This window comes from Papio anubis, chromosome 4 (assembly GCF_008728515.1).
Source record: "Papio anubis isolate 15944 chromosome 4, Panubis1.0, whole genome shotgun sequence".
Classification (NCBI taxonomy): domain Eukaryota; kingdom Metazoa; phylum Chordata; class Mammalia; order Primates; family Cercopithecidae; genus Papio; species Papio anubis.
The window spans coordinates 153401636-153414384 of record NC_044979.1 but is presented as its reverse complement, the minus strand read 5'-3'; the positions used below and the strand labels follow the sequence as shown (position 1 = coordinate 153414384).

General features: G+C 33.5%; 1 protein-coding gene across 1 annotated transcript in view; it reads left to right on the top strand.

The window, feature by feature from the left end:
* Positions 1 to 12749, top strand: part of TMPRSS15 (transmembrane serine protease 15) — a 132599-nt gene that overhangs the window by 37050 nt on the left and 82800 nt on the right. Inside the window, exons 7-10 of the mRNA XM_003895602.5 lie at positions 994 to 1102; positions 4555 to 4661; positions 10455 to 10595; positions 11265 to 11414. Coding sequence (XP_003895651.3) covers positions 994 to 1102; positions 4555 to 4661; positions 10455 to 10595; positions 11265 to 11414 — 507 coding nt within the window. The remainder of the gene's footprint in view (positions 1 to 993; positions 1103 to 4554; positions 4662 to 10454; positions 10596 to 11264; positions 11415 to 12749) is intronic.

Genomic DNA, 12749 nt, shown 5'->3' with positions numbered 1-12749 from the left:
ACAGATTTGTTGGATGGAATTCTATACAGGCCATTAGTACTATCATTTTCCTGGCCTTATTCTAATCTTTTTCAAGAAAACGTAGCACTTTGTTCATATATTTGAAATTCACTTAGCTCCAATTTAATTCTAAAAATAAGACCAAAAAAAATGACTAGTTATTTGTCTAAACTGGCAGGTTGCAATTCAGATATATTTATTTCCTTGCAAATGTGGAAGAATACACTTAAAGTGCAGCTTAGGGAAGTGTGTTTAGAAAGACAATGCTTTTGAACATGGCGCAGCGGCTCATGTCTGTAATCCCAACACTTTAGGAATCTTAGGATCACCTGAGGTCAGGAGATCGAGACCAGCCTGGCCAACATGGTGAAACCCCATCTCTACTAAAAATACAAAAAGTAGCCGGGCGTGGTGACAGGCGCCTGTAATCCCAGCTACTCCTGAGACTGAGGCAGGAGAATCGCTTGAACACGGGAAGCAGAGGTTGCAGTGAGCCAAGATGGCACCATTGCATTCCAGCACACACAACAAGAGCGAAACTCCATCTCAAATAAAAGAAAGAAAGAAAGAGAGAGAGAGAGAGAGAGAGAAGGAAGGAAGGAAGGAAGGAAGGAAGGAAGGAAGGAAGGAAGGAAGGAAGGAGAAAGAAAGAGAGAGAAAGACAGAAAGAAGGAGAGAGAGAAAGAAGAAAGAAAGAAAGAAAGAAAGAAAGAAAGAAAGAAAGAAAGAAAGAAAGAAAGAAAGAAAGAAAGAAAGAAAGAAAGAAAGAGAAGAAAGAAAACAAAGAAAGAATTTTTCTAAAATACTTCAGGATAGGATGTATATTAGTATTTAAAAATGGCTAATAGGTTTTCAACATGAAATCTTATTATCATTTCAATTTTATAAAATAGCCTTGTACAGATTCTGCCATGAATATTCTGTGAAATGTTTTGCAGCCAATTTGAATCCCAAGATTGTTTTTGTCTAACATTAATTGGCATCGTTTTGCAGCCACAGTTTGTGATGGAAGATTTTTGTTAACTGGATCATCTGGGTCTTTCCAGGCTACTCATTATCCAAAACCTTCTGAATCAAGTGTTGTCTGCCAGTGGATCATACGGTAATACAAGATCTTATGTTTTCTGTTCTTAAGTCATAAAGTGTTTTTCTGATGCAACGTCTTATTGTTTTCAGTACTTTTTAAAAGAATTATTGTTTTCATTAAGTATGAAGCAAAAACCTCCTAACTGAAAAACTGTACCAAAGATTATACTATCATTTTTAACCTTTTACAAAGGCATTCTGTCCTATGAACAATACTGTCTAATAAATGGGGTCATCTCATTGGGTTCTGAAGCAAGTTTATTTTTCTGTGGTGCACATTGATCACATGCTGCCAGGCAAACAACACAGATGTATGGCTGTGTATCATGAGAAGTAGAATTTTAAACGTCACCTGCATTTGTCTATAAAATATATCCTTTCTTATTTCGCCACGGACTTTGTGGAGATCTCTAAAGGTGTGATTCAGTTACAGCAGATTAAGAGCAGGGAACAGCCTCTATGTATGTCTTTCTTGCTGTATCTCGAATGACATTTGGATCAGTCAATATATATTTCACCTCCACATTCTTAATTCAATTAACCAATCATGATGATAATCAAAATAATCAGGCTGCTGATAGCTAATCTATCTTAATGTTTACCTAAACATTTTCATAGACAAGGAACACCTTAAGTTCCTTCCGGATATTCCAAGGAAAAAAGAATTTGTACTCACGTAAATATAAGAGATCCTGAAATAAACTTATTTAAACTCTTAAAAGTAGGACTTCTTATAGCTTTAAATATGTTAACATGCAATGTAAGTCTCCAATGAAAACTTTCTGGTTAAAATGCTGAATATTTCCCCAACAGAGCATGCAGAATAAGTGCTCCATAGAATTCACTATGAAAAATTATATTCTAATTAGTTCATTTGTATTAATAGCTAGATGGGATTATGGTTTACTGGTCTGACCTATAGTGTTATTTTAATCATTGTGATGACTCACTAGAAAACTACGGCAATCAATATAATAGCTGATTAAAGAAAGTTAAAAGTCGGAGCCTCAGGTTCTTGCCAAACAGTATGAAATGGCTGCTTATTTCTTCCATCTCTGTCTTTTCCAGCTTGACTCCAGATTCCCTAAAGGTCTCACCAGCAGGCTCACTCCCTCTTTAAACTGACATAACAGAGGCAGAATTTAAACAGCTTCAAACTGAGCTTTACTTTCCTTCTCTGTCTAAGCTGGGATGATCTTCTGCTTCCTCATCTTGATCCCCTCACCTCTGCCTGTGGTTACCAGACACGTCTTATAGTAGCCATGAGTATAACATCTCCTGCATTTACCTAACATGCTTCAAGGGCCCTCAAACCTAAGCACTCATCATAATCGCCCTTGGAGCTTCTCAAAATACACATTCCAGAATACACTCCAGGACTGCTGAATCTGATACTCAGGGCTGAAGTCCATAGGTTTGTGGTTTGGGTTTTTTTGGTTGTTTTTTTTAATAACCCACCACCATTCTAACTTTATCTCCCTTGCAGCAAACACAGGTCAGTTTCAAAAATCTGAGTTTCTGCTTAGTTGTCTTTTAATGCTGCCGTGCTAGTAGCTGCTATTTCGCTAACACCAACTCCACTACTTGAAGACTAAACTTCAGCCCTGAAGTCCAGCCCACCGGCCATAATTATAGTATGGTGTTTGATCAACCTGAGGTCTTGCCATAAATGGACAGTTCTCAACAATGACTTTTAGACTTTCAAAAATTTACTAACTCTGTGAAGAACGTCCTTGATTGCCTTATTGGCCACATTACTACTGGTGGTGAACCTAAAAACCAGTCTTGCCATGTCCCTGCCTGTAGGCCTTTTTCACTCAGTATCCTCCAGGGCCAGAGTCGGAGGCCAGGTCACTTCTCAGGGCTCCTGCTTGGCCTTGGAAACTAAATCTCTTAAGTATTACCAGCCCTTTTAATCCTTTCCTGGGTCCATTTGCAGATGATCTAGCCAACCTCATGCCCAAGGAGGCTTAGACATTTTCACCCATACACACTTTTATTTCTTTCAGCCATGTTCAGAGAAACTTGGTACTTACAAAGCACTTGGAGGAGTTACTTACATTTCTGATTATAACACTTTAATAAGACAGTGGAGTTGTAAGTAGAGGTTTCACTAAGTCTCCTCTCTCTGAAACTATTATCTGAAAATGAAAATAGTTTAAATGTCAAATTTAAATTTTCTGATGAACCTGTCACACTTTTCCTTCTATGCTCTTATACCAGCAGCTAGATACAATATTTTTTATATCAATAGCATGCACTAGTTTCTACAAAGTATTAGATAATATAGGACTGAATGAATTAATCCCTGTCCTTGAGTCATATAAATTGTTAGGAAAGACATTTAAGTATGTAAATAACAATTTAACTGTCATACAATCAAGCTGTCACCTTGATGGTATGAACAATATACATGAATTGGAAATTTTAACGTAATTAAAATGTTCATACTACCCAAAGTGATGTACAGATTGAATGCAAGCCCTATAATACTGATGGCAGTTTTTACAGAAATAGAAAAAAAATCTAAAAATGTACATGGAATCACAACAAAACCTGAATAGCCAAAACAAACTTGAAAAAATAACAAACCTGGGATCTCACACTTCCTGATTTCAAAATATATTACAAAGCTGTAGTAATCAAAACTGTAACATACTGGCAAAAAGACAAACACGTAGACAGAAAGAATAGAAAGCCCACAATAAAGCCTCACATATATGATCAAATGATCTTCCACGAGGGTGCTAAGACAACACAAAGGGAAAAGGATAGTCTTTTCCACAAATGACACTGAGAAAACCTGAAATGGTGCAGCTGCTATGGAGAACAGTGTGCAGGTTCCTAAAAAAATTAAAAATAGAATTCACATATGATCCAGCATTCCCAATTCTGAATATTTATCTCAATGAAATGTCTGCACTCCCATGTTCATTTCAGCATTAGTTACAATAACCCAAAGGTAAAAAGAACCTGAATGTCCATCATCTGATGATTGAACAAAGGAAATGTGATATATATATATATATGAATATTAGTCATAAAGAAGGAAATCTTGTATATGATACAACATAGAAGAACCTTGAGAACATTGTACTAACTGAAATAAGCCAGTCACAGAGAGATAAATACTGCATGAATCCATTTACTTGAAGCATAGAAAGTAGTTAAACTCATGGAAATGAGAGGAGAATGGTGGTTGCCAAGGACTGGGAGGACTAAGCAATGGGGGAGTTGTCATTCACTGATACAGAGTTTCAGTCCTGCAAGTTAAAGAATTCTAGAGATCTGCTGTACATCATTGTGTTCATAATTGGCAATACTGCACTGTACACTTAAAAATTTAAGAGGGTAGATATCATATTATGTGGTGTTCACCACAAGAAAACACATACAAATTCTAGAATGCATTAGGAAATATGACAACTGTTAAAAATGTGGTAATCTATTTTTTTGCCTTTAATTTAGTGTAAACCAAGGACTTTCTATTAAACTGAGCTTCGATCATTTTAATATATATTATACAGATATATTAAATATTTATGAAGGTGTAGGATCAAGCAAGATTTTAAGAGGTAAGTTGAAGCAAATATACAATTACTTATGAAAATGAAAATATGTGGGTAAATTTTTGGAGTGGTATGTTTTCCCTTTGATTTTGAAGTGAATATGGACTTGAAACTTATAAAACTAAAAAAAACAAAATTGCTTGTCATTATAAAAATTAGAAAATTAGTGCTCTACGTGTCTTCATAATAAAACAGTTACGTTTTAACATCATCCTCTTCTAATTAATATCTTAAAAATTATGTGAAACTTGTCAAATGGTTATAATTATCAATTTGGTTACCATACATTGTTTAAATGTTAGTCCCTATTAACCAAATTCAGTCTCTGCAAATTACTATTCTGTTTTCTCTGCATTGCATAGGTTATAAACCCACAAAGGTTCTGTTATTTTTTATGTTCATCCTGCTCCTCGTTCTCCTACAGGCTAATACTAATAAAGTGGCTAAAACATTGTCTAGCCAAGGAGGTAGGCTAAGTAAATGACAGATGTGGATGGATGGTATTGTGACTATACAACCATTTATCGTTACACATGGATGGGGCTGGAAGCTGAAAAGAGGGCAGGGAATGCCCTAGTAATATACATCTGTTCATGCCCCTTTGTTCTCCCTGTCCCCAAAATGCACAGACCTATTCACAGTAACCAGTGAAATTAGGGGCAAAATTCCAGGAGGAAATCAGTGAGGATGAGGTAGAGAATGTGGAAACGAAGCCGAGGGAATAACTAGTTTTCCTCGCCTGTTGGAGAAATAGTTAAGTGTCGAGCTAAGATAAGGTTGGTGACATGTGTGATTAAATTTTACATAATAACTTTGTGTTAAGAACCTCGCCTCTCAAATTGTATTTGTGGGCAATGAAAAGTGAATCCTACTGAATAATGTTTTACAGATTTAATGATTTGAGAAATATGTAAGCATATGCTAATAATATCTCATTTTTATTAGGTGTTGACGTGTGATATTCTACTGAATAATCAATGTGCATTTTCTTATTTAATATTTTCAATAAACCTGCAAAATATGTTTTACAGAAGAGTAAAATGAGGTCTAATATATTAAATTACCATAAGTCCACAGTGTTGGAGGCAGAAATCAAATCCCAAACTCTCTGACTTGAAACATAATACAATTATTCTTTGTGCTTTAACAGCCCAAGTACACATATCATAATGAGTGTATATAATACATACGAACTCATGGTAAATCACATTTGCTCTTAAAAAGAATGGGCCAACCATTTCATAATCTATTTCTATATCCGATAAATGCAGTTTTTTAAAATTATTACCAACATAAATATTCACATAGGTGGACAAATAGGCTACTTCATATAAACATTTCCAAAGACTAATGTGGCATTAATAAACTTTACCATATATTTTCACTTACACTGTGTAAAGGAGTGTTGTCAGCACTTTGAGTTGACTCAATAAATGCTCTTCCAAACCAATTATGTAGGTGCTATTATCATCCCTACTATACAGAAGTTAAAATCTAAATTTGCAGAGGTTGGGGGCTGAATAAGTGGTAGGCATAAGATATTCTCATGTTTCTTAGCTCTTCAAATACCATGGTTTGTCTAAATATTATTTTCACACGATTAGGGTATCAGCAATTTGTGAATAAATTTTAAAACATTTAGCCATAGTGATGTGACTAATGGGCAATTAATTGCCATAAGAATGTAATGAGAAACTGAATATCCAAGCAGAAAATATCTATGAATGTGTAGTTACATTATAACAGGTAGTTGCTTAATTTTAAGGTATTCAGAATAATAATTTATTTTAAAGTTTTGAAAATTAAATATTTTAATTATAATCCGAAAATGTGAGAAAGTGTATTGGGTGTTAAATTTTCAAATTAAAAATTCTAACTTTTTCGAAGAAAACTAATAATACCTTATCATTGGTACCTAGCACAAAGTCTGGTGTATTGCAAAAACTCAAGGTTTATCTGAATTTACACCAACTGGGATATATTTCTATCATATGGTATTATAGTATATAATCAATGGAGACAAGCAGTATTTCCCATAACTGTAAAGTTAATTTGTATGGAAATAATGCTGATACTTTCATTCTCAAGTCACAAGCTCATCTTTCCCTAAATGTTTTAGCAATTCCTTTATGTGAAATATGCTTACAAGGTTTGCTTTCATTAAATTCCAATTCAAAATATATAATCTCAAATGCTGTTATTATTTGTACACTACTGGAAATATATAAATTTTTCACTTAGGGTAAGTGGGATTATATAGAGACAATGTAAGGAATTATCTTTGTAAAATAGTTGTTATATACCTGATTAGGGGCAAATCAGCATAAACAAACCCTAAAGGCATTTTTCCATCATTTTAACATACAGTTGCGATGCAAAAGTTCTTTAACTGCTAAAAAGTGTCAGGGAAATATAGACATACATAAAGTGATAGTGCAGTCTTCAAATAATCATGAAAATTGAAGTAAATCAAAATGGAGTGCTGGGAAAGTTATTTCAAAAATGTTTTCTTTAAGTTGCAATGATGAAGGTATAATATTAAATTCAATGGTTATAATAATTATTAATACTTCGTGTGAAAGGAGTACAAGATGGTGAGTAAGCTTACTTAATTTAGTGTTCAGAAAAATCTATAAATGTTTTCATGCATCTTCAAAGAAAGACAACAAAAATGTCTAGGTTAGCACACTGAAAACAGTTTCAAAATGCTTAGCCCAGGAATTGTGTTTCTGAGTGCATAGTTGTTATGCCATTCTTTGTATCTCAAGTGCTTAGCTGGTATTCCATTCCCACAGGACTGCTGACAATATATTTCTAATACATTGTATAAGGCCATGCTTATCCTGAGGCACACAGAAGTGTGAATAGCTATAGCCAAAGCTATGTCATAAACATAGTGTATATTCCTGAATTGTCAACTTATCCTACAACAAAAATAATAACACTGCATATATGGAATTAAACAATAGAGGCAAATATTATTCAAAGTAAAGCATTTTCAATACATTTTATGCTTTTATTAGGACACTTTTATGTATACTCAGAAGTACCCATTAACTCACTTCTGTTGACAGGGGTACATTATGTGGAAAAATTTATTTTAGCAAGCACTAGGTTTGCTTAAGTCATCCCTTCCAGAAATTATCAAAGATTCCCCAATCATAGTGCCTGGCAAAATTAAAGATTCCTTCTTCAGTACCCCCATAGCATTTTCCCCTTATATAATAATTTTATGGTTATTTAATAACTCACCAATACAAATTATTCTAATAGAGGAAACTGGTTATTTCTTTTCTATGTCATCAGCACTTGACCCCAGACCAAATTCATAGTGGGCACTCACTAAGATGTGTTGAATATATTAGAAATTCTTTTATAATAAAGATGGTACTCTAGTCGCCGCATTTTCACTCTTATAAATTGGATAATATAAGTAGTTTGAACTAGGTCTGTTGAATCATATTCTGTAGAAAGTTGGTCTTCCCTGTCCATTGCCCTCTTTCCAAATTCCCCACATCTGTATCATATTTCTCTCTTCTTTCACAAAACCTATTCACCAGAGCCTTTGCTGTTAGTAGACAAATGATGAGTTAATTCACATTTAAGAGTGACTGCTTGATCAGTCTATGCAAATTAACATCCATAAAAGTTTTGTATTTTTAATAGAAGATGTTGGATTTTCTTAAGGAATGTCTAAAAATTTATTTTATCAGTTATGATATACTAGGAAAAAAGGCATCCTTTAAAAGATATTAGGTAATTGTTTTTATTCTTTCAACACAAACCCTGTCTCTTTTATGTAGGCAAATTCTATTACTCTGTTTACTCACATCTTGATATATGCCCTCAAATATTGATTAAAAATCTCCTATGCTTTGATACAATGACAGAGGCACAGAAAGCATTAAGTCATAATCTCATCCTTTTCAAGGTTTACAACCTAGTTGGTGAGATGGAGAAGCAAAAGATAGAATTTACTGAGCATTTAGTGTATACCAGTCACTGTCTTACATGAGAATTACTTTTACTCCTTATCACAAATCTTCATGGGAAAAAGTTGTTACACTACAGAAGAAAGGCACAGACAAGTCTAGTAAGACATGGAACCAAGACTCAATCAAATACTGATGCTGGAGCCCCTGCTCTTAACCACTACCCTCCACTACTCCCTGGATTTGTAAGATACATGGCTTTCACTGGATCTGTAGTCCTGGGACTCTTATTAGACAAGGAGACTTTAAGACTATCTGATGAAAGTTTTATAAAATTTCTACAGACACATATTCTACACCATTTTAGGAGGTTTGCATGTATCTCTGAAGCAGGTTAATGGAACTCAAGGTAAGCTCCTGGACTTTTTAGACTAGCACAATTCTGTTAGATATCATGAGAATCCAACACACTATGAAATCCAACACACTAAGGGTGTGGTTGAACCACCAGCCACATTCAAAGCCAACCAGAAGCCATTGTCCAAGAGAATTCCATTGCCATGGAATAAAAAGCAAAAAGGAGGCAGATAGGTTTAAAGTTTCTAGAATGTTCACATCCCTTAAGTGACTAACACTTATGAACTCCAAAGGTTTTCAATACGAGAAGTATTTAACTTACAAAGGTGTGCATGCTGCCATGATGACAGTCTAAATAATAGTTCTTCATGAAAAAGCATTGAATTCATGGCACACATTTTGGGGAAAAACATTAAGATGTGAATCAATGCTTGTTCATGAGGTCCTTTCTATTAGATTATATTGAAATTACATTGTATGTATCACATTGTTTCCTAATTACTACATAATCACAGGATATCTAATCATTCATAAAAGTGTCTCTTTTCAGAACTCAATGTTAAATAACTCACTGTTATTTATGCTAATGGATGGATTGTTTGTTAACACTTTTTTTTATTATCACCTCCACTAAGAAACCATTTCAGGCCTTGTTTTTTTCTAACTACCCCTCGTGAAAGTCTAATATTTCATATATACTATATTCTGTGGTTCTGTTCATGGACTGTGGGTATATCTGAGCTTTACTCAATTGAAAATAAAAACTGTTTTTCTCCCTCAGAACCAATTTTCACCCCCCTAGAGGCAAGATCACCCCCTTTGAAAATGTATGTGATGTACATTTTCATAAAAGCAAATTCTATAGAACAATGATTTTGTAAAGCATAATATGAAAACTTTTAATAACCCAAGTACCATACTAACTCTTGACAATCAAAAATGAAAAAAAAAATCCCCTAAGTAGTTTATACTCAAGACAGACAAATGCTACAATCAATATAAAATGCTGTAGAAACAATCTTAAGTCACCTGGTATTATTTTGAGATCTTATAGTTACAAGTATAAAGAACCAAAGAATACTCTTTTGTTTCTATTATTTTACCCAGATTAAGCCCTTGTGAGTGTGACACAGTAAATACCTGATGAAGCTAAGTTGACTTTAATTTTTAAAACTGCTTAACTGGTGTTTCTTAGACGAACTTTGTCAGTAAATGAATGCATCTTTTCTATGTATATATAGTGTATAAATCTAACAATTAAAAATTTAAAATACCTTTTTTATCAAACCATAAATATGTAAAATAATTTGAGGCTTTCTAATGTTTGAAAGAAGAGATATTTCAGTTAAAATAAAGGTAAGACTAATGCTTTTAGTTAACTCGGTGGTATCAGATAGATATTTGGATAGATAAACTGATAAACTGATAGTTCAGTAGATGGACTGATGGATGGATAGATAGATGAACAGATAGATATATACATATAACAGTTGTTTATTTTATTTTGCAGCTTCTATTTGGGAAACTAATCCTGGCACAATAAGAATTTTTTCCAACCAAGTTACTGCCACTTTTCTTATAGAATCTGATGAAAGTGATTATGTTGGCTTTAATGTAACATACACTGCATTTAACAGCAGTGAGCTTAATAGTAAGTATTATTTATTTTCAGCTTTTTAATTTTTAGATGCTTTAATGTTATAATGGAATTTTAAAGGTAGCAGAATCTAAAATTTTCATGATGTAAGTTTTATAATGAGTATCTTGTATGTGCATCTTTCTCTTCTTAGAACTCAAAAAGAAATGAGAAATTGGAAAATGGTTTACATTTTTCAAAGGAATCAAATAACCAATTTGAGAAAACTTATAAATCACTGTAAAATCAAATTAAAATTTTATTTTCTGCAAGCATTGCAAGTTACAAAATACTAGCATAAAACTATTTCAGAGAAAATTCTACATAAACTTAATTTGGATCAAGCTATTAAATTTAGTAACAGGAGAGAGAAAAATATGGAACAAAGTTTTTGTGGGTGAACCAATGGAGACAAAATGTAAAACTTAAAAAACAAGAAACTTATATTTGCTAATACCCTGACAGAGTATAGGAAATGTATTAATTTAACACACTTGGCAATAAAAAGCTGTTTTAAAAAAACTAAATAGAATGCAACAGAGTTAAGATTAACAAAAAAATGATTTTGTGCATACCACTGAAGTATAAGCTATATAAGGCTAGATTATTTTCAATACAATCTAATACAACTACTCACATTGTGGACTAAATTTGTTTTTTATTCTTCCTTTTTTTCATTCACAGATTATGAGAAAATTAATTGTAACTTTGAGGATGGCTTTTGTTTCTGGGTCCAGGATCTAAATGATGATAATGAATGGGAAAGAATTCAGGGAAGCACCTTTCTTCCTTTTACTGGACCCAATTTTGACCACACTTTTGGCAATGCTTCAGGTATAATTCATTTAATTCAGAAGTCAAAAAGATTTTAATTCATAAATCAAAAGGAAAGAGATATGTGTTGTTCCGCAGTGTAAAGTGAGCAGTATTAAATGCAAAAGTCTTTTTGGATTTTTTAAAAATTGAATCAATTAAATGAAAAATGGTAACCAAACAGGCAAGTAAAAGTGAGTGTGTTTCAAGAAACATATTGGTTTACCCTGTATATTTGCAAAATGTTGAAAAGTACACAGAGGCCATTAGAGACAAGACTAGGTTGTCATCTTAGACTTGCCACTTATTATTAACTAAGTAGACTTGTGTGAAGCAATTAATTTTTCTGGAGTTTGGTCTATTTTGTCTTAATTTCGTTTTCTGATTGTACATTGCTAGTGCACAGAAATAAAATGGATTTTTGTATATTGATCTTAGACCCAGCAGCAGCCTTGCTGAATTTGTTTATTAGCTCTGATGTTTCTTTAAAGAATTCCTTAGCATTTTCAACATACAAGATTGCATTATCTTGAAACAAAGATAGATTTCTGGGAAGCCCTATGGAAGTCTGATTCTAAAGCACGATAATAGGGCAGGGTTGTGACTTCCAAGTACGGTTTTCATCTGAATGAGACATTCGAATTGATGCCAGGTGGAAATATTAGAGACAATAATATTTTGCTTAGAAACTAGAAATCGTGGTGAAATATTAGAAGCTAAGGAACTTGTAGTGAGAAAATCAGTCATGAAAGTCTTGGAACACATATTCATAATACCAAATATAATTACTGAAATAAGGGTTCCAAATCTTAGAAGGAACGTGTAAGGAAAATTACAATAAAAAAGCAGTGAAAAGTTGAGCATTTATATCATTGTCTTAGGCAAAATTCATCCTATAAGATGACTTGCTGATAGGTTACTGATGAGAATACTATTCCATTCAGGCAAATAAATGTTAAAAGCCACCTCTAACCAGCCATGGTTCTAGGCGTTAAGGATACAGACCACATACAGTAACTTCCACAAAGTCTGTCCCAAACCTCCAAGTTGAAATGTTTTTTTTCCTTAAATATTCTAAGCACTGCTTCTGTTTTCCCTATCACATAGCATTATATTTACTCAGTTATTTGTTTCTTTTTACCACAGTGTTCTTTTCAGGAACAAAAACCTAGTCTCTTTTGTCTTTGAATTAATAGGGCATATATTAGTCCATTTTCACACTGCCGTAAAGAAATACCCGAGACTAGGTAATTTATAAAGGGAAGAGGTTTAATTGACTCACAGTTCTGCATGGCTGGGGAGGTCTCAGGAAACTTACAATCATGGCGGAAGGCAAAGCAGACACATCTTACATGG